Below are 26,484 nucleotides of genomic sequence, written 5' to 3'. Positions count from 1 at the left end.
TTTTAAACAAGTGGTAAATACAAAAGTAATCAGTAAAACCTTAGCAACTGAGATAGCTTGGTGAATGATTCAAAATAACAGTGTTTTCTGAATCTTTGAGGGATAATATCCATAAGCATCAAAAAATGTTAGATGTCCAAAAGCATCAAAACTATTAACTGTTTTGGAGAAAATATTTCTAAAATGTATGTCTCCACTATGTATTCTTTTTTAAATTGAATTATAGTTGATTTACAATGTTAATAGGCTATACTAGATATTATATAACTATTTTATTTATGACTTCATTCAGTGGACAAATATTTACCAAAGTACATGCTGCATGAGAGTCATGAATAAAGTGGACATGCTGCCCTTATGCAATTAATGATCTAATGCAAGTGAAGACACTGAGCTAATAATGCAGAGCTGATAACTGGAAAGAAAAGTAAATACAATAATTTCTAACTTCAGTTTGGCGGCATCTCTATATGAGGAGTAGGTGCCTGAGAGCCAGGTTGGAAGGGAGGTTGATGCAGGAAGTAGAAGACAAACACACGCCGAGGGAAAAGTGTAGACAAAGAAGAGGTAGGGCACCATCAAAAATTTCCACATGACCTCGTAAAATTGACATAATGCAAAACAGCATAAAGCAGAGAGCACCAGCACACTGACATCCAGCTCCCAGACCCCCTGGCAGAGCTCTCTGTGTCTGAATCCAATGCAAACATATAGACAGACGATGCTGCCTCAGTGGCATCACCAAGTCCCATGACATTTTAATGAGAAACTAATGAATTAATGTGTTTGTGTCTGGCAGAATTTATTGTTCACCGATGAAAATGACAATTTGGAAATCAAAGTAATTGATTTCGGGTTTGCACGCTTAAAGCCTCCTGATAATCAGCCTCTGAAGACGCCGTGCTTCACTCTTCACTATGCCGCCCCCGAGCTCTTGAATCACAACGGCTACGATGAGTCCTGTGACCTCTGGAGCTTGGGCGTCATTTTGGTGAGTTCATGTCAGCAGAGCCGCTGAACTCAGCCAGTTCCCTGATGGCCTCTGGCCTCTGTACATCTCTCTCTTTGCCGTTTTCCTTAAATTCCTGAAAAAATTGGCAAATTGGTTTCCTTTCTATATAGTCAATAACAGACCCGACAGAAGACTATTTCCCTTTCTTAAAATTTACATTGGAGAAAATGTAGGAATTTTTATTGTGGCTTATTTGGGAATATTTAAGGCAACTGTGCTTCATATGAATTACAGTTATATATATATTAAAGAAGCAATAGTATATTTTCATAAGATATGCGTATTAGATATAATGTCAAAATAGCAAAATGACTCATTAATAGAAAAATATTTTTTTAAAAATTCTCTGAGATTTTCAGACCAAAACTGTAACTAAGGACTATCACTTAGAATAAATTAACAAATTAATAGAGAAAAAAATTTAAATATTTATAGTAACTTATAGTAATCATGGTGAGGCTTTTTACAAAATGTCCTTGGCTCCCAGGATCAGAAGCAGAACATTAAGCTAGAAAAATCTCGGCATGTTTTTTCCTCAAAATAGCTTTACTTTTTCTGCATATAATTTGTAATGCATAATCATAGGGAGAAATTTTCAGGCAGTACAGAAAGATAAGGAACAAAGTGAAATCACTTGTAATCTCATCACACTGAGATGATACTGTACCCTAAGCTTTCACTCTCCTCCTCTCCCTCCCCCGTGTTATTTATGCTTCATATCTTTCTACAAGTTTCTCAGTATATTTATTTAGATATTTGGGTTTTTTAACAAATGAGATTATATTATATATGTAGTTTGAGTCTCCAAAGTTTATTTACCATTTCTTTACTAGTGAGCAGTTAGCATTTTCTACTTTTTCACTAAGTATAAGCTGCATAGATGAATATTGTAATATATGTGCTTGCCATTTTAGGAGAAGGATATACACATCTTTATTTTGACATATATGCCTGGATTTCCTTCTAGAAGGTTTACCAGACCATATTCTCATCAACTGCTTGCAAATACATTGGATACTGTCAATTTCAATCTTAAATTATTTCCTACTGTTATTATAATTTGCATGCATTTATTTAATGAATATTCAGTTTGAGCATCTTTTCATGCATTTGAACATTTTGTATTTTTTTCTTTTGTGAACTGCTGCTTATGAGCTTTGCCCATTTTCCTATAGGGGAAATTTTTCTTATTGAAATTTAAAGCTCTATTAAGGATTTTAATCCTTTGTCTAGCATTTGTTGTTACCTTGAAAACTTTGTTTATAGTAATATGGAATTTTAATTTTGTTTTTAGAGGGGTTTGAAAGAGAAGGGTTTTTTTTATTTCTATGTTGTAAGGTATATCAGTCTTCCCCTTAATGGTATCTGGCTTTGATGTCAGATTGTCACTCCACCCCAACCCAAGATTATATAAATATTCTCTTAAATTTCCCTTTAGAAATATGTTTTATTTTTATACTTATGCACTCCATCTGGGATTTATTTTGGTGTCAGTTTGTTTTCCTCCAATGGCTAGCCAGTTGTCCCTGCTGGATGATCCAGGTTTTTATTTTTAAGCTTTATATGGTTTTTATTTCAAGAATTTTAAGTCATCATTTATAATTTTCAAACTAAAATTACATATTTATGAACACGATTTTTAAACAACTAACTTCTGTAGATTTGAGTTATGTTTGACTTAAACATTACATTTGCATTAGTAGCACTCTTCTAAAAAATTCATCTAAATAAAAAAGAGCCTTTCATTTTTAGCAATAATATAAGATTACCCCTTGTAAAAAAGCCCTCACTCAAACACAGGCTCATTATAATTATCATGCTTTGAAGGTTTTAAAAGACAGTCTTAGACATACAGACAGGTATTTTAGAACCTCCAAATGCCGTATCCATGGAAATAACGTTGTATAATGGCATGGAGAGAAGCTGGGCTTCTCTCTAGATCTAACTGCCAAGTTTTAAACGGGAACAGGGACAACGAACAGATTACACCGTACCACAGGAGTACAGTCACAATGTCCAGACTGCGGCAAGTTCTACAGGACAAACAACGCAGTTTCTCCAGCAAATAAGTGTTATAAGAAAAAATAGCCTGGGAACCTATAGATTAAAAGACATTTAAGAAACAGTTTTTGCATCTTACTTGAATTCCGATTCTACTTATTTAACTCAAACTCTTAAGTCATACAAATGTAATTACAATAATATTTATACAATGCATGTAACAGAATTGGGGAAATCTGAATACTGACTGGATATTGAATGATACAAAGGAATTACTGCTAATTGTTTTTATGTGTATTAATAGATTGTGGTTTTTAAAAATCCTTGCCTTTTAGAGATAACAAAATGAAATATTTACAGATGAAAAGCAAAGTTAGCACTTGCATTAAACAAACAAAAGGAAGAGTGCTTTGCAAACTTTTCCACATAAATGAGTGCATCTCTCCAGAGGATCTAAATACACAGTCTAAGTAGTAAGCACAAAATTTATTTGGAGTTGTCTGGTTTGCCTTAGAAATCTTCAGCCTTTTACATGTTGCATCTATATGAATGTGGGTACTAATAGGAAAATAATTTATGTTCTCCCCATTGAGTAAAACAAGTAATTTATGAAGATGGATCACGTGTCATGTGGGTTTGATTACAACTCAGTCTACCTCATGGAAGTGCAGTTTCCAGTGGAAACATACAGGACATTTTATTTTATTTTATTTTATTTTATTTTATTTAAACAGAAGTACTGGAGATCAAACCCAGGACCTCATGCATGCTAGGCACACATTCTACCACTGAGCTATACTCTCCCCGCCCAGACTTTAATTAAAATTGAGCTTACACAGCGTCTTGGCCTGCTCATGACTGCCATAATGAAATACTGCACACTGGGTGATTTAAACAACAGGAATTTATTTCACAGTTCTAGAGGCTGGGAAGTCCAATATCAAGGTGCCAGCAGGGTTGGTATCTGGTGAACCCCCTTAGATTGCAAATAGCCATCTGTTCACTGTGTCCTCACATGACCTTTCCTTGGTGCATACACTTAAAGAGAGAGAGTGAGCAAACTCAGTGATGTCTCTTTTTGTAAGGACGGTAACCCTATTGGATGAGGACCCCACCCTGGTGACTTCATTACCTTTACCTCCATAAAGGTCCTATCTACAAGTACAGTCACGCTGGGCGTTGGGTCTTCAGCATATGAATTTTGAAGGCACATGATAATTCGGTCCATAACACACAGTATTTAGAAAATATAGGACATTATTACATGCCATCCCATGGGTATACATAGCATACCCATGGGATGGAATATAATAACATTTAGAACATATTTCTTCCAAATGATTTATTCAGGATTCCCCAAATTTTATTTTGAAAATTTCAGACCTATAGAAAATTTGGGAGAATAATACTGTGAACATTTAATATTCTAATTCCTCCTTGTGTGTATATATGTACACACACACACATACACACACACACATAGATACGTATCTTTGTGTGTATAGATGCTTTCTTGCCCAACCATTTGCAGTTAGCAGACACAAAATTATTCTTAACAGAAGTTGACTCCTGGATAATCAACTAAACTGTAAGATCTTGGATTTGAAAGGAACTTAAAGTTTGTTTAATTCTACCTCTTCCAGAGAAGGGATCTTTTCTGCAAAGTCCCTGTCACTAATCTCCTTTAAATACTTCCAAAGATAGAGAATCAGTTTTCCATCCAACAGCCTATTGAATTATTACACATCAGAAAGCAAGAAAACTGTATTCTAAAGGATACTTTCTTGTATTTAGCCCCGTATGTATCTGTTAGGAAGTGGGATAAGATTAAGAAGTGAAGCAGGTTTTGAAAAACTACTTGGCAGTTATCTACTGAACATACACAGACCAGATGACCCAGCAGTTCGAATCCCAGAGATATAGCCAACAGAAATGTGTATTTTTATGTATCAAAGGACATACGTAAGTAGACACAGCAGCATGTTTCAAAATGCCCCAAATTGGAAACAAGTCAAATGTTCATCAACAATAGAAAGATATTCTAATCTGGGTTTCCCGGAAAGCAGAACCTGAAGCTAACGCGTGTGTTTTGTCATGTTCCCAAGGAGCATAATCCTAGGGAGGGAGGAAGGAGGCAGGGAAAGGGGGAGAGCAGAGGATGCACTATGGAGTTACCACCCGTTATTACCAAGTGGAGCTGATCACTTGAGTTCTTGGACCTCTAACTGAGCAGACCCTAAGGCTGCAGAAAGGGGGTCATGAATCCATAGACTAGATATGGAGGGCCTAGCACCAATGAATGGATCAGCCATTGGTTCGGCACAGTCCTCCAGGACAGCCCTTCAGCCCCTCTGCCCTGCCAGGGTATTGTCCTGAAATGGTGTCTTCACTGAACTTTTCATGTTCTAACAGGCCAGCTGCACCCAAGTGAAAGAATGCCAACCCATCTGTCAAGTAGGCCCAAATTCCTTTCTTCCTTCATCAGCTGATCATAGGGAACCACCCACAATGAGGCCATAGGTGTGAATTAAGTAAGAAGCATTGTTGCAACAGAGCGAGATGATGTGCACCTATGCATGCAATTTGCTGTGCCTTCTGGACCTCCTCGGGTTGATTCTGAGTGTCTCGTGTCCATGGGCCATGGATCACTGCTGGGCTTTATGAATCAGTGCATCTGCTAATCCTAGTGCACGATGCACTGCTCTTGGTATCGCTTGTTTAGACACTCAGAAGCTACCAGGGACCAGGAGTATCCTGGGAGCTGATTTTCAGAGAGTAGTTCTCTGCCACAGAAGGCATGGCACTGCACCCGAATCCTTTGGGTCTGCTCCGCAACTCTTCTGTTGGAGTTGCCAGAGTCTCCACCCAGCATTCTCAGCTCTCACAGACTCTCAAGCACAATCAGCTCCACCAAATCCTACAGCCTAAGTAGCAGGACAGCTTATGTAACACCTTGGACCTGCAGAAAAACCCTCTTTACTCTGGGCCCCACTTGAAACTGGTAGCCTTCCAAGTCACTTGATAAACAGATTGGAGCAGTATTCTCAAGCGCAATGGACGCTGCTGCCAAAATCCAAAGAAGCCCACTGTGTCCGGTGCCTCTTTCTTCATGATACGAGGTACAGCAGTTTATCTCTTTGAGGGGGTTGTCTCTACCCGGCCCGTTGGAGCTCTAAACTCTGTACCAGTGTGACAGTCCTCTGAGCATTGTGCAGTTTATCTCCTACCCGCCGGCATGCGTGTGGCATATAGGACATTTAAGACACATGCTAGTTCCTGCTCACCAGGTCTCTCTTAATGAAGACATCAATATAGAGACCCAGCATGGAGTTCTCTAGACTGTCAATATGATCAAGGGCCCCGCAGACATTGTAACAGAGCAGGAGGGTCAGCATAGCTCTCGGGCAAGACATTGAATGCTGTCCTTGCCATGTAAAGACTTACTGCTTTGATCTTCACTGTTGATGGAAAGAAGAATCCATTGACCAGATTAATAGGTGTTTGTTCATGCCAGAGACATACTAACTTATACTATATAGAGCATGGCAGCTGCACTTGGGGTCTGGCAATCAGGTGTTGGTTGTCTTCCATCATTCATGATCCATCTGGTTTCTGCAGGGGCCAAACTAATGAAGATATGATGGGGCCTACCACCTCATATTCTTCAGGTCTTTAGTTGAGACATTACTCTTAGAGATTAGGTATTGCTTATGATTTAGGATCTTGGCCAGAAACAGCTTCAGGGATTTCCCCTTGGTGCTTCCTCCCATGTGGCTCTTCATCCACAAAGCAGGAAGCCAGTGTGAGGGCTGTGACGGTACCAAGCACTGCAAAATGCACTTTGGCCAAAACTCTGTCTGAAACCTGAGTAAGTAAACACCATTCCCACTAGAGGACCATGATAGTATTTTGGGTCCCCTGGTATCAGCACTTGGACCCCAAGCAGGTCTCCAAAGACCTGGGTTTTCCCCTTTCCCAGTACACCCTGGCAAACGGCAACATGTCTATTCGTGGCAAGATTGGGAAAATGTTTACTGTATATTATCTCTGGCATTATAAGGCCCTTCTTCAAAGAGACTTGTCTTCCCCATCAATCAGAACTTTGGGTCTCTGAACTGTCTCAGATAAAGAAACTGAGTGAGGGACAACTGGTTTTTTCCTTTCAGTGGCTGATGCTAGCCTTCAGTTCCCTATGGGGAGATATAATAAACAAGTCATGCAACACTAGCCATCTGTCCATCTCTCTGCCCACCTGGACCTATTAACCATAGTTACAGATCCCTCCAAATCAAAGCACCATGATTGTCGGCCAAGCCGTGCTTTATTGCCTCTGGTGGCTCAGTGATGCTGCTCGGCCTCTGCTATGCCCAAATTCCAAATCCAGTCACCTCACTGATGCTAGAGAGCTCAGTCTCATGACAGCCTCTTCCACCGTCAGCCCTGGCCTACAGCAGACAGCCGTCATCAAACTTCTCAAAGACACAACTGTGGTCCTTACTGCCTTGATGAAGGGAGTGTGCTCTAAGCCCCCCGGGAACACTGGCAGGTAGTAGGTTCCCAGGTCTTACATGGTATACAGCTCTTTCAGTATTCTCATTTCCTTGAGCCTTTTCACCACTTTCTCAAAACTATGCTGAGGAAGATCCAGCATTTCCCCTTATTTGCCCTAAGCCATTGCTCCAAGCTTCAAGGAGCCATTTCAGCCAACTACTGGCACTGGTTCCAGGTGTCCCTGAGTCTCAGATGAGTGTTTCCACGGCAACAACTTCTTCTCCATCAGGTCTTATGTGCTACACACCCACCTCAGTGCAGCATTTTCAAGATCCATTCTCATTTGTGTCCCTCTGATCCCCGCTGGTGCATTTCAGCCAGGGCCTGCAGGTCTTCTGACATGCACACATTTCCGTTTCTCCTCAATTCCCCCTCCTCAGGGACCGCACTCCTTACTAACATAATTATATATAAACTTTTGCTTCAGACTTTTTGCTTTCTGGGGAACCAGGCTAAGACGGTGCCAACAGTGGCCCAGAAAGCTGAACTTTAGGAAGGGGCTTTGAAGCTGCATGACTCACTAGTCTGATGCCCCACTTTACATCAGGTATGGGGTACCTGCTGCTGTCCCACCAGAGAAGGAGAAGGAAGGGAGAACAGAGCGAGGCCAGGATGGGGGTTGGGTGTGTTACTGAGCTGGCGACTGCTTGTTACAAGAGCAGCGACTGCTTGATCTGGTGGGACCAGCTTCCAAGAGCTTGGTGACCTACGACCTCTCAGGTGAGCCTGTCAGGGGATCAGGGAGTAGAAGGGAAATGGCATATTCCTTCTAGATCCCTGGGACGTCTCCGGAGCTTTCATACCTCCTACGTAGGGCTGGGGTCCAACAGAGACCCCCTCCCTGTGTCCGCCCCTCACTAACTGCCGTGGTGGGTAGGCTCCCACTGTCCCCACCAGCCTCTCCCCACACCGCGCGGTTCTCTCTGGTCTCTGCACAGGAACACCGGCCAGTCCACTGCCACCTCCCACTCGCCTTCTACCCCTGCAAACCTGTACAACTCTCAGTGAGCAGGGAGAAAACCATCCTAGAATTTTAAAGGATCTCTTCAAAAATCCAGCCTGTGCTACAAAGTCACACCTTAGCTTTTTGGTTTCTCTGTTGATTTTTTAAAGGGCAAAAACCTTAAACATAAATTTTCAAACACATGGCTACAAGAAAAACAGATGGTTGTAGTGAATTCACTATATTTAACACAATGAGAAAAATAAAATTAAAATAGGAGTAATTACAAACAAATAAGAAGGCATAAATAAAAAAAACAGAGTTAAAATCCTAGGAAAAGGGTGTGTGGAATTGGACAGAAAAAAAAAGTTGTTAAGGGGTTCTGCTGTCTCTCAATTTTCTGTTAACATTAGTACCATCTTTTGAAATAGCTGAAGTATCCCTTTTTTATTCTTTTGCTGAATACAGTTATAAAAATGGTTTTAAATCTTGATATTAAAATAAACCATTTCTCTTTATATACAGGTCTGAAATGTGTTGGTTGTTTCAGTGACAGAAGTCATGTAATCTCTTAAACACAATAATGCCAATTGTAATATTTGGGAAATTATGCTGATGAGATTGGTAACGAAAGTACTAGAGTGGCTTTGACGGTGATTTTGGCAGACGTTCTGTTTTGTTCCTTTTTTTCTTGATAGTATACAATGTTGTCAGGGCAAGTTCCATTCCAATCTCATGACAAAAGTTTGACGTGCACCAGTGCAGTGGAAATCATGAAGAAAATTAAAAAGGGAGATTTCTCCTTTGAAGGAGAAGCCTGGAAGAATGTATCCCAAGAAGCTAAAGATTTGATCCAAGGTAGGAATCTACTGAAAATTTATGCTTTATAAGATGTGTAGGGACTGAAGTGGAATCATACCCATCACACGCATATTTGTTGGTGAATGACTCAAGGAGTCCCTGTGTGTTCTGAAAGGTTTCCAGGCTTCAGGGTTCAGCCTCATTTTCTTCTCACCGGCACACTTTCCCTCAGTGAGCTCATTCACATCATCGTATGAACTAGCATTGGATCCACCAGCATCTCAGCCTAACACCTTCAAAGCGAACCTCTTCTTTTTCACCCTCCCCTCCCCATCTTTCTGCACTGCTGAGAAGCCAGATCACCAAAACAGAGCCCAGGCATCATCCCGGACTCTGCACCTGCCCCACCTTCCACAGCCGCCACCTCGTCCTGCAGGTTCAGCATCCCTCCCAGCCGTCCCTCCTCCCCACTCTCAGCTGTCACCTTAGGTCTTGTCATCAGTGCTCCCCTAAAATCCTCCGGCATGTTTTCAGCTTGCCTTACTTCCTCTGACTTTCCCTGTCTGTCACCAGACAGCAGAGGGACCTTCCGAGTGTCCAGATGTCATCAGGCCTCTTCTCTGTTAAAAATCACTCCAAGAATCCCTGCGAGCTTTAGGTCAGACTCCAGAGTGGAGCCTGGCCTGCCTGCCGCTGCTTCCCATCACCTACCTCCACCAGCGTCCAACACTTCAGTTCCTCAAAGGGGCCGAGCTTTCGGATATGGCAGGTGCTCTTCCTAGTCCCTGGGGCACCCTTCTTCTTAGAGCCGGCTCTGGCTCATGCCCCAGGCGTCACCTTCTGGAAGCCGTCGAAGGTGCCTGCACCGCCAGGCTGAGCGCTTCCCTGGGCCCGCCGTGTGTGAGGATGTCTCCTGCACTTGCCCCTGATGTGATGTCAGCTGGGTTTTGTCTGTGTGTCTCCCTCTCTGAGTCTCCATCTCCACATTTCCACACTCCCTGACTTGCAGATTTCGGTGCATAAATGTACATCTCGGCGCCCTGTTCTTTAGGAGTTTACCAGGTCACCAGTGGGAGTCCTTGTTTTGGGTGGTTATTTTCTCCTGCTTGAAAGCCAGCTGGCCTTCAGCCTCCTCGAAACAGGCTATTGTGGGCTTTACTATTAGCATCCAGTACTCACTAGGGGATTTAAATGTATATGAAAATGTACATAATTATCTTTGTAGGAGGTTGAAGCCTTATAGAAACCATCATGTCATATGAACATAATTGAGATCTATGTCTGAGACTGATTTTAAACTATCTTTGAAATGACAGGTTATAAAATAAAAATATCTTATTAATTCCCCCAGGACTTCTCACAGTTGATCCAAATAAGAGGCTTAAAATGTCTGGCTTGAGATACAATGAATGGCTTCAAGATGGCAGTCAGCTGTCCTCAAATCCTCTGATGACTCCAGACATTCTAGGATCCTCAGGAGCTGCTGTGCATACCTGTGTGAAAGCAACCTTCCACGTAAGGCTCTGTGCTCTGCACTTGTAGGACAGTTTGAAAAGAGATTGGACATCCTTACTTTGTAGGCTCAGAGACACATGCTTAGTAATACAATTAAAATAATGAGTTCTTTTAATTTTTGCTATGCTTTTATAAATCCCTTAATGATATAAACATATTTCTAAACAGAGGGTGCCTGGGGACCAGAGTCACTGCTAACCCACAAAATACTTATTCGAGATTTAGAATGAGTTTGTGAGGTGAGGCAGTAGTCAGATATTTGAACAGTTAAAAATTTTCAGTAGGTAATGAAAACTATATGCATACTGTTAGAAATTTTTCTTTCAAATAAGCTAAATCACTGTCTGTAAAAACTAGAAATAAGCATTAGGAACTAAGGCACATGTGAAAGTCCGTTCACTCAACAACCATCTTGTGCATGAGATATTCTGGGGACTGTGAGGGATAAGAAGTAAATTAATTGATTTGACACAACACTGTAAAATGATTATGAATCAATAAAAAATGTAAAAAAAAAAGCTATTTTCATGTAAACAAGTGCAAGATATTTTTAAATTTTAAAAAGCCCTTATTAGAAAATGTTACACCAATGCAGTGTTTAATATCTTTCCTAAATCTCTGGTTGTTTTTATAATAATATCATATAAAGAAACACAAAGTGCAAACTGATGAAGGTCCTCTGAGCCTCCGCAGTGAAGTGGAGGACAGAGGTAATATCTGGATATTTCAAACTGCTGTCATTCTTTGCGTATAAAGAAGCTTATTTTATTTTAAAAAAAAAGAAGTAAATTAATTGGTATTAAGCAAAGATTGTACACTTGAAGGGCAGAGACTCCCGAGCAATAACTGAAGATTCTGCACATTCCTGCCAAGCAGATGCAAATACAATAAGATAATTGTATAAGGAGTAGATGAGTTGGAAATAAAAATTACTTCTGAAGGGATTATCTTGAGAAAGGAGAAGGGATGGCATTTCCTCTTCAGCTACAGAAATGGATTAAAAAACTAATGAACTAGGATGTGTTGAGGTGTGACAAGATTAACTGCAAGAATTTGAGGCAGATGATCCAAATCTTCTCGGTGACAGATGATGCAAGGTTGTAAAGAGTAACCTCAGTGATGCCTAAGCTTGAATCTAAGAAAAGTAAAGACAGGCTGCTGTGAGATTGGTGGAGCTCATCTCTGCATATACTGTGTCCAAGATACACACAAACTGCACTGACTTGGGGATGGAGAGCAGGGGCTCTGGGTTGACACTTTGTGTTCGGAATTTTCAACCTCAGGTGCAGAACTAGTAAAAGTAATGGGGCGGGGGGAGCGGTTAGATTGCTGATGTTCTTAAGGAATTTCCAGTCAGTCAATGGGCTTTTTTTTTTTTAATTGGGAGGGTAGCACTGACCTCTTCAAAAGATTTATTAGAATTGTGACTTCTGCACAGCCTAGCTGGTTGATTTAAACAGAGCCCTCAGAAACCCTTTGCCATGAACCTCCATACCTGCCAGGCGTTTTGGATACAGTGGTTTTAAGGACTGAGTTCCCAGAACAGCTTGGAGCTCTGGCTGCCAACTGAAAGTCGTCTTCTGCTCTAAGTCATAATAGCCAAGAAGACATCAATCCTTTGTCTTCACAGGAGTTCCCTTTTTTCCTCCCCTAGGCCTTTAACAAATACAAGAGAGAGGGGTTTTGCCTTCAGAATGTGGATAAGGCCCCTCTGGCGAAGAGAAGGAAGATGAAGAAGACCAGCACCAGCACGGAGACGCGCAGCAGCTCCAGCGAGAGCTCTCACTCCTCCTCCTCCCACTCCCACGGCAAGACGACACCCACAAAGGCACTGCAGCCAAGCAACCCTGCCGACAGCAGTAACCCGGAGACCCTCTTCCAGTTCTCGGACTGAAAGCGTAGGAGCGGCAGGAAGGTAGCCAGTGAGCCCCTGTACCCTCAGCTCCCTGAGTGTGGGCCTGAGGCCATGTTCTGTGCTTTCAGAAACATCCCATTGGTCTCATTGGAATCTGCCTCGTAGGGAATCTTTTTCAGGAAAACCCAACAGGTTATCCTTGTCCACAAGCACTGGACAGAGAAATGTTACTGTGAATAGAGCACATCCCATACCGCTGAGTGACCTAGCGTGATGCCAACAGGACTGTTCCTGAACGAGCAAAGAGGTCTGTCCATTTAAGTAGGGACTGGTGAGATCTGAGCTGCTTAGAAAATAAGTCACAGCGTTTTCAGATGTCTGCCAACAAGAGTTCCTTGTACTGTGATGACACCTTTTGCTCGCCTTGTGGGCATTGTGGGTTTTTAAGAGATTTGCACCCTTGGAACCATGATTTATCAGCAAAAAAAAAAAAAGGTCTAACTGTTTTCAAAAAGATTCTGTAATGAATTTTATGTGTGGCATATACTTATTTCTTGAGAGAGGATTTTAACTTATTGTTTTTATTTTATGGTTACCTATGATGATAACCTGCTATTATTAATCTTTTTCTAAAAAGTAAAAAAAATATAAAGTTATAAGAACTTCAGGTCCCGTGCTCTGTCTTGGGGACCCATCTAAGATGCATGCTAAGCTATGTATGTTTTTAATTTTGCACTGCTCTTTCCTGGCAATTTGTTTTAATGGTTATTGCGAAATATTAAGGTACATGTCTCTATTTCAAGTAATATTGCACTTTATAAAAGAATATGAATAAAGCGAGCTGTTTTATAAAGTGCACTGTTTAAAGCATATGTACTGTAATTTTGCCTCCCCCCCCCATTATCAACTTTAAATTTGTCCTCACATCCCCCTTCTACTTTGGAAGCTACAGGTAGAATGGGAATGGTGTGTAACGTAATCATTAGCCGCCAAGGGACCGATGTGAGGAAAACCTAAAGGGAAATTCTGTTGAACACTGTGCTTCTTATTTGTACACTGTGTTGTGCTGCAGCGAGGCTCTTCCTCCTGTAGTCGGATATTATGTACATAGTATTTTAGAATCATAACTATGACTTGTTTTGAAATTTTTCTGTTAAATTTTAAATCCAGAAAGCATATTTTATAAACTTATGCAGAGCACTTTTATTGCTCAGAAGTTCTGAATTCATACAGAAAACAAGTGCTATGTTCCGAAGACATTTCACTGAAAGATTGCTGCATTTTAAAATATGATTAATTCATTCCCTATGCAAAAAAAGAAGCGATAGGATTTGTATGCTGTATTTTCTTTTAAAGCCATCATACGAAATGTCAGGACTAAGAAAAGTGATTTTTGCTATGTTTACAGGAATCAAGCTTAAAAAGGTAATGCCCAACATGTTTATTTTATAGTTTTTGTTAACGATAACCTCTTGAGCATTAGTTTGGAATTGGGCATGATATTTATTTATTCTTGAGATAATAGCAGCATTAATTTCAACCAGTTATGAATACTAAAAATACTGCACTCTATGTAATAGTAGAATATTTATTACTGAACCCATGTATATATTAATAGCACAGGCAACAAAAATGGCAAATATTAAACTATTTTCAAAATGTATTCTCCTGTTCACATTTTTGTCCACAACGGCTACAGGAAATAACTCTATACTTTTCAGTGGCCCAAATGGCTACATAATTCTCATTGAGTCAATGAAAATTTTGTACTTCTAGCTTTTGGTCATTCCTAGTAATGACGGGAAATCTTAGGTGCATGATTGCCAAACTCTATTGCTAATTCACAGAATGTGATTCCATCAAGTACACAGTTACACTAATCAAGAAAATGTCTATTTATATGTATAGTCAGGTTGAATATATCCAGAAATGTGTAAGTTAACTCTTCAAGTCATTTTTAAAACTGTGCATTCTAGTAGAAAATACTAGTTGTCAAGTATAAACTAAAGGAACTTTGTTGCTCAGGGAAAATGATCCAGAAAAAAAGGTCAGTATACACTAATGATTGATGTGTCATTGATGCATGGTGAATATTGGAAATTAATGGGTTTCATATTCATTTCTTTTCCTTGCCTCCTCTTCTGGAGGACTTGACAGAAAATGAGATGGATAAAATGGCAGGCAGTGTAAGAGCAGGGAAAGAGAAAGTTAATTTATCAACTGGATGAGCCTCTTGAATAATCTGTAATGGGCTTTTGAGAAGAGCTCAGAAAACACTCAGTGTGGTGCCCAGTTGTAGACTATCTTCATCCTCACCTACGTATAAATCCCAGAAAGACTCTGAGTTTGTGGCATTTATGTCACATGCAGGCTGTCATTGTCGGTGAACTGCACTTCAAAATTCACAAAGCTTTCATTTAGTCACATCAAAAATCAACTGAAAAATTCTTCATATGAAAATGTTGAATGAAAGGACTTTTTCGGTATTAGGAGTAAAATAGAAGTAGATTTAAGAAAAACAAATGCATGTATTAAATTCTTTTTATAACGCTTTTGGAGCCAAATCACCCCTTTCCTTCTTCTCTTACTGATTATATTATATTTAGTTTTCATATCATCATAAACCCTGACTCACATATTTTATAAAACTATGTGGATAACTGAGAGGCAAGAATAAGAAAAGGAAGGTAATAAAGGAAAGACATTTTAAAAGACCAGTTTCTTCTAAGTACTGTGCCAGATCCTGTGGCTGAATGAGTTAAGTCAGCTATTTTGAAATTCATTAATTCTTCCAAACTGCTATAAAATAATGAACCACTGGAACAGAAAATCAAGTCTCCTAAGTTAATTTCAACATGTTGGTCTGCCTTGGAATTGTAAATTCATTTACCCATGAAAAATTGCCTTTTTTTAAATATTACTGCTGATTTCTTAAATAACTATTGATATGCTGACAAATAACCACGTAAATGGCTTCGTATAAGGTAAGTTATTTTAAAGATACCAACTAGGATAGCTGTGACTATTTTTTTTTAAATAAGGAAATTCCTTTTGTATCAGTTTTTTTATAGCATGTTCTCAAATACTTTATAAAAAGTGTACAGTTTATTGTCTACTTGTTCACCTTGCCCCCATTTCAAGTACCTGTTATTGTCATATTTATTAAGAACAGGGTATCTTAAAATGGTGAAAGTTTCTAAGTTATTGGCCCTCTATGTGCATCAGACCACCTGATTACTTTGAGTGTTCTCCCATGAGACCAATAATAAGAATATGATTTGGGTGTTTGGGTGATCACACTTCTAAAATTCTTCAAGATCTCAGTAAATAAGTTGAATTCTGATGTGCCACTTAACACTATATCAATATAATTATAGATGAATTATTGTAATATAGTGAAATATCTTAGGACTGTCTGACTTTTGGACCTTCAGATGCCTTAAACACCCCAATTTCTGGCCCCTAATTAATTTATATCCCCCACACAAGAGTCCCTCTTCATTTGATACCCTTGTCTGGCACTAAAATGAATGAAGCGGGCTCTAATGAAATTCAGAATTTAAATTCGAGTCATTGTAAAACTCAAAGGATGGAAAAGTGATCATAAAATATCAGATGTATCAAATAAATATTCTAAGTATAATCTACCCAAAGAAGACAGCTGCTGCAGCTGCACAAGTTTTATTTGCTGTCTTGTTGAGTAACTCCAAATTGCGTCATTCCTTAGAACGTTTCCCCTAAAAGTAGTTATTTAAATTTTGTTTTTAACGGAGGACAAAGTATATTTTCAAGGGGGCAACATTTTTCCTCTTAAGAACATTTGGTTAGTCTCCTTCCAATCCTCATCTTCAGCATTCCTGACCTTTGAGCTTTCAAGGTATTTCTCCTGAGCCCTTTTCTTTGTATGCCCAGCTCCCTGTGACCTAATTAGGTACCTGAAGCTTCCCTCCCCCAAGGTGGTTGTCCACTTTTTAGTTCCTGAATTTGTGAATTAAGCAGGTGCCAGTTTTTTTTTTTTATTCACCTACTATTAGACCAAAAAGGAGTAAGAAGTTAAAGCGGGTTCCAAATCTATGTGTCTTGGCTTCTTCATGCTACTGCGAAGTAGGTACTGCTTATTGCCAGCCATTTCCTTTCCATTATTCCTTCTGAGCACATGGCCAAAAGCTTGATATTTTGTATTTGAGGAGACTTGAATTAAAAGAGAGGATTCTTGGTAGTTATTCATCAGACTTAATTTTCCTGACGTATTTCTGCTGGAATAGGTAGGACATTTTATAGTATTTTTCCAGTGAGTGTACTTGCCTAGGTTGTCACAAGGACTTGAATACTTCAGATTGGTCGGATAGTATTTAATACAGCAACTTTTCTCCGCAGCACAGGAAACTGGGATAAGACTTAGCATCATGTGGTTTCCACTAGTCTTTTCCACTGCATAACATTTTAAATTTGTACTGTTTTTATAAAATTTATCTCTTCACTAAAGAAAAGCAAACAAAGAGGGACTTGTTCCTTCCATAGTGAGCAGTTTTGATTTTTACTTTCTGTTTTAAAATACTCCTGTATTAAAAAAGAAGAATCAAACAGAAAGAATATCCCCCCAAAATGTCATTACTTAGAAAAGGAAATTTAAGTTGTTATGAACAGAATACTACAGATTTATTTCCTGGCATTTCTGCTTGTAGATAGATTGGAAAATCATTGTTTCTCTTGTTTGCTTTAAAATACAGTAAGATTGAAGAACTTCATATTCTAATTTTTTTTTTTTTTGGAACTTGATATTCTTAACTGCAGTTTTATTTTTAACTTTGTAAGAGGCTGGTCGTGTAAATGGGCACTGTCGTGTTGGAATGGATCTGTGATAATATCCTCATTAAAGACCTGTTGCCGTGGTAGACATTTGATTACTCATAACAGTTTATTTTAGGTACTGTAGTGCTATCCCATTTGCTCAAATTATACTGATAAAAGGAGAGATTAAATGTTACAATAATGCTCATTCTTTTGATGAATAAGAAGGGAAACATGAAGGTGCTGCATCACATTCAGTTAATGCCTCTGAAAAAATATCCCTAAAAACTTTACTGCATGAATTTTAAAAAAGAAGAAGAAACCACATATAGACATACTTAGAAAACTTTTTAAAGTCTGGCACATTCATGTATAGCTGGTCTACTTCTGTCTAAAACGATATGTATCCTTGGGTATGGAACTGAAAACTTCCTGAAAATAATCTAAGCTACAATAATCTATGTAACGATGTAAATTCTTCCACGGCTTTGCATAAAAATAAGAATTTGTCTTGCTGGAAAGTAAATGGAAGATAAAAAGATAAACATTGTTTTACTTCTGTTCTATCTGAACAGATAGAAGTATAGTCAAGCCACAGCTCAAAGGAATGCCATTCCTAGCCACTTCCATCCCTGGCATCTTCATTAACTACAGCCGTTGTACTCTCGCAATTTTTTTTCTGTTTTCCAATTGTATAACCAACACTTTAATGTATCCCTACACTGGTATTTCACTCACTTCTTCTTAATATATCCACGTACTGACTGATGGTTATAGACTGTAATTAAGATCAGAGAAATAAAGACTTGATTAGGGCAGAGAAGGGAAAATTTGGGGACAAAAATTCTGTAGGAATAAGGAAAATAATGATGCTATGTGAGAAAGTGAGCAGTCTTACAGCTCTGAGATACAAATATTTGGAATGAACGTGGAGAGGGCTAATTTACAAAAATGCTATTTCAGTGGCCACGTAGATCAATATCTTATAATAACACTATCTACTGTGTGGATAATTGAACTTACTTCACATGTTATACACAGGCTTTGTAAGGTGGTTATTTTTTTCTAGGAGTTCCATGTGATAACTTTTTCCTTTCTGTTTCCCTACATCCTCCTAAACTTTTCCTACTGCCTTCTGCCCAGACCACTGACATTCTGTGGCCAAAGAGACCAGCCCAAATGGAGCACTAAGACTATATATAAGTAGTAATCATATTTTTAACATTTTTAATTCAGTATAATGTATAAAGTACACAAATCTTAAGTGACAGCTCAATGAATTTTCACAGATATATGCACCCATATAACTATCACCCTAGATCAAGGTGAGGCTCCCAGTGCATACTCAGACATAACCACTGTTCTGACTTCTGTCATTATAGAACAGTTTAGCCTGTTCTTGACCTTCCTGTAAACAGAATTATACAGTCTTTGGTATTTGTGTCTAGTTTCATTTGATCATCATTATGTCTATGAAATTCATCTCTGTTGTTGCATGTAGCAAGAACAATAGGTTGCCCCTTTTTATTACTATGTAGTAGTCTATCCACTGAGTATATCATAATTTTTCCATTCTACTGTTGATGGACTTTTTAAAATAATTTTTGGCTTTTATTATCTAAAGCTGCTGTGAACGTTCCAGTACAAATATTTTAGTGCACACATGCACTCATTTCTCTAGGGTTTATACATCAGAGTGAAACTACTGAATCATAGGATGGGTGTAAATTTAGCTGTAGAAGATATTGCCAAATAGTTTTCAACAGTGGCTGCACCAATTTACACTCCCACCTACAACGTATGAGAGATCCAGTTGTTCTATGTCTTCAGCAGTACTTGGTACCATCAGTCTCACTAGTTTTAGCCATTCTGGCAAGTGTGTATTTCATTGTAATTTTATCCACTATGGTAAGTATGTATTTTATTGTGGTTTTAATATACATTTCTCTGAGAAGTAATGCTATGTGGAACATCTTTTTATGTCTTTATTAGCCATTTGGGAATTTTCACTTGTTAAGTGCCTATTCAAGTCACGTGTTCTTGCTAACTGGGTTGTCTGTCTTTTTCCTATTGTTTGCCGAAATTCTTTATATTTTATTGATAGGAGTTTTCTGTCTCATGTATTATTATAAATATCTTCTCTTTAGTTTGCTCTTCTGCTTTCCAGATGGTGACCTCTGATGACCAGAAAGCACTTATTTTTATGAAGTCCAATATACAAATTTTATGGGGTTTTTTTTAATTGTATAGTTAATGATTAGGTCTTCATTAATTTGTCTCACCAATGTTTTAAGGTTCACACATAGAGGTTAGACTTATTTCTAGATTTTTGATGTTTGTATTTTATTATCTAATTCTTTTTTGTTAGTATATAGAAATATAATTGATTTTTTCATATTGCCTTTGCACCTAGCCACCTTACTAAATTCACTTTATTATAATTCTATAGATTCTTTTGTATCTCTTCATGTATATATACAACCATATCTTCTATAAATTATAGTTTCATTTCTCCCATCCCAACTTTTCTTTTCCTGCCTTATTGAGCTCACTAGAACATCTAGCAAAATGTTAAATAGAAGTGATAACAATGGACCTCTTTGACTTGTTCCTGAACTCAAAATAAGAACTCAGTATTTCACCATTCAATATGATGTTTGCTGTAGAGTTTTAAATAGACACCATTTACCAAATTGTTTTTGTTTACTCCTAGCTTTCTGGGAGTTTTTATTAAATGCTTTTTCTACCTCTATTAAGATGACCATGTGATTTTTCTCCTTTATTCTCTAATAGATTGATTAATTTTCAGATAATACAATCCTGGAATAAATCCCACTTGGTCATGGTGTATTACTCATTTCCTGTATCAGTGGCTTCAATGTGCTAATATTTTGCCTAAGATTTTTGACTTGTCTTTTATTTGGAGTATCTAGTCCATTTACAGTTAATGTGACTACTGATTCCTGATTTTAAGTCTACCATCTCACAGTTTGTTTTTCATTTGTCCCATTTCCTCTTGCTTCCTCTATTTCTCTTGTTCTGCCTTTGAATAAAGCAAGTATTCTCTATTACCTGTTTTTTTTTTTTGCTAGTATTTTAGTTTGTTTAGAGATTTTTTAAAAAATTCATTTAGCAGTCACCTTAGATTTAATTCTATCTGGGATTATTTTCCTTCTGCCTGGAGAATTCTCTTTAGAATCTGTTTTAGTGCCAGGTCTGCTATCAATTAATTATCATAGCTTTTGCTTTTTGAAACCTTTTTTTGCATTTATTTCCTTTTGTAACATGTATGTAGAGATAAAATTCATATAACATACCATTCACCCATTTAAAGTGTACAATTCAATGTTGCCTTTATTTTTGAAGGATATTTCTGCTGATGTGAAATTCCAGGTGCAACATTTTCAAGATGTCATTCCATACTTTAAGTTCTGTGGAAAAGTCAGCCCTCAGTTTTACTGTTGCTCTTTGAAGGCTATATGTCTTTTTTTCTCAGGCCACTTTTAAGATTTTTGTCTATGTATTTGGTTTTTAACAGTTTGACTCTGTTGTATCGTGTTTTTTCCATCTTCCCTAAGGATAGTAAACTTGTTGAATCTGTTGATGTTCCTCCTGAATACTAGAAATTCTTCACCAGTCATTCTTCAAATAATTTTTTCCAATCCATTCTCTCTTTCCTTTTCTTTAGGAATCTTCCATACCTTTATACCATGTTCCATATGTATCTTACAGTCTCTTCTGTGTTTTCCACCTTTGTTTCTCCCTTTATTTCAATCTGTGTAATATTCACTGACCTATCTTCCAACTCAGTTACCTTTTGTCCCACTGGATCTAATGAATTTTAATTTTTATTTCATAGATTGTATTTTGGAATCTAAAATATTCATTGACTCTCTCTTATAGATTTCAGGTCTCTGCTGAAATTCTCAATCTTTTCCTCTATATTCTTGAACTTATTAATCAAAGTAATTTTAAACTTCTGATCTGATAAATCCAGTGTCTGAATTATGACCTATTGGTTGTTTCTATTGTCCATTTATATTTCCTTTTGGTTTTCTGTCATTTGGACCTGTTTTTTAGGATGCTTGGTAAGTTTAGCTGAATACCACATGTTGCATAGTAAAGACTGTGCATGCTCTGAATGATGTCTTCCTCCTAAAATGGCTCTATTTCCTACTAGCAAGCAGGTAGAGTACAGGCAGATCACTGTAACCTCACTGAGGACTGATTTTAGATTTTGTTAGGGTTGGTTTCAGTTTTTGCCCTTATTCCTGTCATATGGCCTTTCTGGTTCTCAGCTGAAAACCTGTTGTGTTTATTGGGGACCCTTCACCTTGGTGGCCCTGAACTCCAGCCTCTTTCTCCTCAGCACCAAGAGCTTTGCTCAGCTCCTTAACTTCCCAGCTGCTGCCGTTTGCTGGGTTTCTGGAGGTCTCCCCTTGTGCACGTGGTTTGGGATTGGCAAACACCTCAAGGAGCAGCACCTCAGGCCCACATTCCTGAGGTATGATACTCTCTGGAACTTTGCCCCCCAAGTCCTAGCTACTTTGGTAATCCAAACTCCAACCTTCCTTTCTTCAACCAAGTGGGACTGCTGCTTTCTGCTAGGCATTCACTTCCCCGTGCTGTAAATTTGCGGCACCTTCGGAGAAGTGGGAACAAAGGTGGACGCCACCCCAGCTTGTTCCCTTCTTTCAGGGGTTGCAGCTCCGTAGGGTCTGCCTGCCTTGGCTTGCTCCCCAGTGCCTGAAAACAGATGTTGTGTGTTTTATTTAGTTTTCATAGTTGTTTTCTGTGGGAGAGTTAGTTCCAATCACAAGCTACTCTACTGTGGCCAAAGCAGAAATCCGGTGGTAATATTTTTAATCACCACTGTTATTTCCACACAGTGGCTTCTGGCGAGAACTTGGTGATCACAGGCTCACATTTATTCATTTGTTCCGTCATGCACTAAACATTTTTTGAGCTGCTTCAGGCCAGGTACTATTCTAGAGACAGGTACTATAACAGTAAATCAGATAAGATCTCTGCCTCTTGTCTTAGAGAAAGGCCGCTAAATGGTTTCTGTATCATACTTGTCCTAATTAAAGACCTTTTCTTATGTGTGGGTGAGAGACAGACCAAGACTAAGACCTTTTGGATGACAACACCTTCCTACTTCATGCAAAATATTTTTAGCCTTTTAAAAAATTCTGCAGAGATTAACTCAGTTCACAGTTCACACAAAATATATCAATATCTGTTCACCTTCAGAAAGCTAAGACATTATGCTTAATTCCTTACCTGTGAGTTTCTACATCATACAGATACAATAAAAGTATGAAAAACTTGCTTTGGAGCACAATTTTATGACAATTTGAATTCAAGCTCCAGGAACTGACTTATGGGAACAAATTTGACTCTGAGATTAAATCTTTCCATGAGTGTCAACATGAGTCTGATAAAGAATTAGCCTCCTTGTGGGTTCTCACTTTATCTTCAGTTCTCACATGCTACATTTCACATGCTGCAAAGCACTTATTAAATGCACTGAGACACTAAAAAAATGACTTGGTGTTCTCAGTCTTCCAGAGTAGCTTAAATGTCACTGTTACAGAGAGAAGAGTACAAGCTGGGCACAGGTCACTGTTAAGATGTTATGGTCAAATCAAAAATTTTATTCCTCTGTTCTTTGCTCTCCTTTCTCACTTCAGAAACTTCATCCAGTGGATCATTTTCTATTCCAAAGACATATTCCAGAGATGATAATTTGTACTTTTGATTACAGTCCATTTTCATGTGATCAAAAGGCAGTCAAAGAGCTAGAACATCGTCATATGCAGTAGCTCTGTAGAAACTAGAGTGCACTCAGAGGACAGATCAAGAATTTTCAGCACCTGTGGTTTAATGTCCTTGGAATTACCGCCCTTTTGGAATGATTTAAGAATGACCAGTTAAAAGTGGAAGAAACCAGATGCAAAAGGCCACGTATTGTATAAGTCCACTTATATGAAATGTCCAAGATAGGCGTATCCATACAGACAGAAAGTGGATTAGTCCTTTCTGGTGGGTGGCGGGAGGGGGATATGGGAAGTGGCTGCTTCATGTGTATAGGTGATAAGGTTTGGGGATGATGAAAATGTTCTGAAATTAGACAGTGGTAACGGTTGCACAACCATGTGAATATACTAAAAACCACTGACTTGTACACTTAAAATGGCAAATGTTATGTTATGTGAATGTTATCTTAATTTTTTAAAAAATCATACTCACACACACACACATAAAAGAACTACAGCCAGAAAGGAAACAGTTATTTTGAGCCCATCAGTTCTAACACCTTGCTGTTCAGAGAATACCTTCCCCAGCCGTCCTTACTTTAGCAGCAACTCTGGTTTTGAAGTATAACTGATATTATGTCTGGAATATCTTCTCTTACAAACAGAAATTAAGTTCTTGGGGACAAATGGAATGTGTTTCTTGCAGATAACAAAGACCCAGTCTAAGAGAGAGAGGGCATCTCCTCTGGGTCATATTTACCAGTGTTGGGTAATGTCTGGATGGAGATCAATGTGCTCTATGTTTTCATGGTGATTAAATTCAGCTTCTCATTGCTGTTATTTCTGCTTGGAGGGTTAATGCCTTGCTTTTGGCCCCACTGTCATGATGGGACCACCAGCCTTTTGTTTTACGTACGTTTTTCTTTGGGAATCTTTTCTCAGTTCGCCCTAATCCTACCTCTGTTAACTTGCTCTCAGAAGCAGATTCATGTGTGCAGTGAAATACTTAACCATGAAGCCATCTGGAGCAGTTATCTTTTTCTCAAAACGTAATACCATTGAAATACCAGAAGATTATGTCACTCATGTCTTTGCCATTTTACTAAGTAGAGTTGACCCTCAAACTTAACACTGGTTTCAACTGTAAGGGTCCATTTAGGCACGGATTTTTTCAGTAGTAAATACTACAGTACTATATGATCCCCGGTTGCTTGAATCAGCAGATACAGAGGAACCTCCTACGAGGAGGGCCAACTGTAAATTATATGCGGATTTTTGACTGCATGGACAGTCAGCGTCCCTAACTCCCGAGTTGTTCAAGGGTCTACTGTAGTCAGAGGCTACACTGTCTCCCTTAACTCCATGTATGTATTTAAAATATTTTTATCCTCAATAATTTATTTATGCTCAGTGAATGCAAAGGCTTTATCCACACAAGAGTGAATTTATAAATCTTTTTATTCATTAATTGAGATAGCACATGAAACTTTCTTTTATCCTAGCAAGGATGAACTATTTTGAAGAAAATAGACTTTGAAAATTTCAAAATGCTTTTATAGCAAATGCAAATAAAGTTGTTTCAAACCACAAATTGTTTTACATAAAATCTTTTTGTGAAGGATATATATTGCAGCACTTTTTATAAATTTTGAATGGGAAATGTTTGAAGGTATTTATTAATAGTAATTAACTACTAAAATTTTTCTTAAAACATTTAGAATAAAGCACACCTAAAATGCATGAAGTATTATAAGTATTTTGTTCTATCATTAGTCTAATTGTACGTATGTTTTAAAACAAGAATGGGCTGGGAAGATAAAGATTAATTTGTAGTAAGTACAGTATTATTTTACTGAGTGGTTCTTTTAGATATTGGAGTAAAGTCTACTGTCAAAGTATTCCAGGTTTTTTATTTTATTTCGATATCCTTGCTTTTGAGCCTAGTGTTGGCTTTCTAATGTCAGAATAATCAAACTCTACTCATCTAAAAATCCAGAAAACTTTTTCTAATGATAAATACATTTAGGGAAAAACTTGAGTCTTTTAAAAATCTTATTAGAGTTTAAGTTGACTCATTTGAGCCATATGTATATTATGAAAGCTAAAAAGATAACTATTTGTGATCATTAAAATTAATGTATAATCTTCAATAAGTAGGCTTTTTAAGTTAGTTTCTACAGTGGTTTCATGTTAAGTTTTTCAAAAATTAGCAGATTATGGTGGCTATAGTAAAGGGTTTTGTTTTAAATCTGGTATCATATTTAGGAATTATTAAATTATGTTACAATATCAAATCTTCATGCAAGCATTATAATTACTTAAAATTAGTTTGCATTAACAGCCTAAATAGGTATCTTATTCTGGAGGAAAAAATATTATTCTATTTTCTAGTTAACAGTTAACTTAATTATTACTAGATACGTAATAGTTCAGCGAAATGTGCTTACGTGTGTGTGTGTGTGTATCTGTGTATACGCACACACACATATATTCAGGGCTTACAATGCCTAATTAATAAGACCCACTCCTTAAATTGACTATCTGCCCTGCTGTGGTCCCCACCTAAAATGAAGTACTCTTGGTATGAATGATCAATCAGCCATAGGGTGTGAGATATCAATATTCATTTCTTTTTAAATGAAAGATATGGATACAAATAGTTCAAACTAATAGCACCAGATTGGTTTCCTAAATAATGAATATAGCTAAAACAGGTGATAACACTCCAGAGTTCCAGAATTATTTCAAGGTAACTTTAAAGACGGTTAGGATTTTAATTTAATACAAAGACTTCAGAGTCCTCAACTTGGGCATTTAAAACATCCAGAGGTAGTAGGTATTTGTTTTTTGAAGATTAAGTAAGAAATGCATTTTGTTTACGTGGCTGACTTTATCTAGACTTTATAAATGTGATTTTTTAAATTAGCTACTATTGTTGGTGCCCTCATGGGAGATTTTAGTTTGACTAGTCAACTCTTTCTGCTAGGTTTTGGGCATTTGAATTTTTTGTTTGATTGGTTTTGGGGATTTTTTGTGTGTGGGGGAGGTGATAAACTAAGAAGTTTCTGCAGCAGAAAATATCATGAAACATATATGTCCTTTATAAAGTTGTGGCATTCAGAGGAATTTTTCAAAGCCTATATTGGGAGATAGGCAAATTAAGCAAAGCATCATAGCAAATTCTTTTTTTTTCACAGTGAATTCATCTTATGTATAGAATGACAAGCATATTTAGCAGCTTTTGCTAATATGCTGG

The 26,484-nt window shown here is 38.0% G+C and overlaps 1 protein-coding gene and 1 long non-coding RNA gene across 3 annotated transcripts in view; one reads left to right on the top strand and one right to left on the bottom strand.

Moving 5' to 3' along the window:
- The window catches only part of RPS6KA5 (ribosomal protein S6 kinase A5), a 166,858-nt gene extending 152,517 nt beyond the window's left edge, over window positions 1-14,341 (top strand). For both annotated transcript variants that reach the window (XM_031679331.2, XM_072963594.1), the window contains 4 exons: window positions 800-991; window positions 9,206-9,365; window positions 10,660-10,823; window positions 12,478-14,341. In XM_031679331.2, the coding sequence (XP_031535191.1) occupies window positions 800-991; window positions 9,206-9,365; window positions 10,660-10,823; window positions 12,478-12,717 (756 nt within the window). In that variant the 3' untranslated portion in view covers window positions 12,718-14,341. The remainder of the gene's footprint in view (window positions 1-799; window positions 992-9,205; window positions 9,366-10,659; window positions 10,824-12,477) is intronic.
- LOC116281016 (uncharacterized) overlaps window positions 983-26,484 on the bottom strand; it is a 46,352-nt gene continuing 20,850 nt past the window's right edge. The window contains exon 3 of the long non-coding RNA XR_012073800.1: window positions 983-1,085. This is a non-coding gene — a long non-coding RNA (uncharacterized lncRNA). The remainder of the gene's footprint in view (window positions 1,086-26,484) is intronic.

Source organism: Vicugna pacos, chromosome 6 (assembly GCF_048564905.1).
Source record: "Vicugna pacos chromosome 6, VicPac4, whole genome shotgun sequence".
Lineage (NCBI taxonomy): Eukaryota > Metazoa > Chordata > Mammalia > Artiodactyla > Camelidae > Vicugna > Vicugna pacos.
The sequence above is the reverse complement of the archived record's forward strand: the minus strand, read 5'-3'. Positions and strand labels throughout refer to the sequence as shown.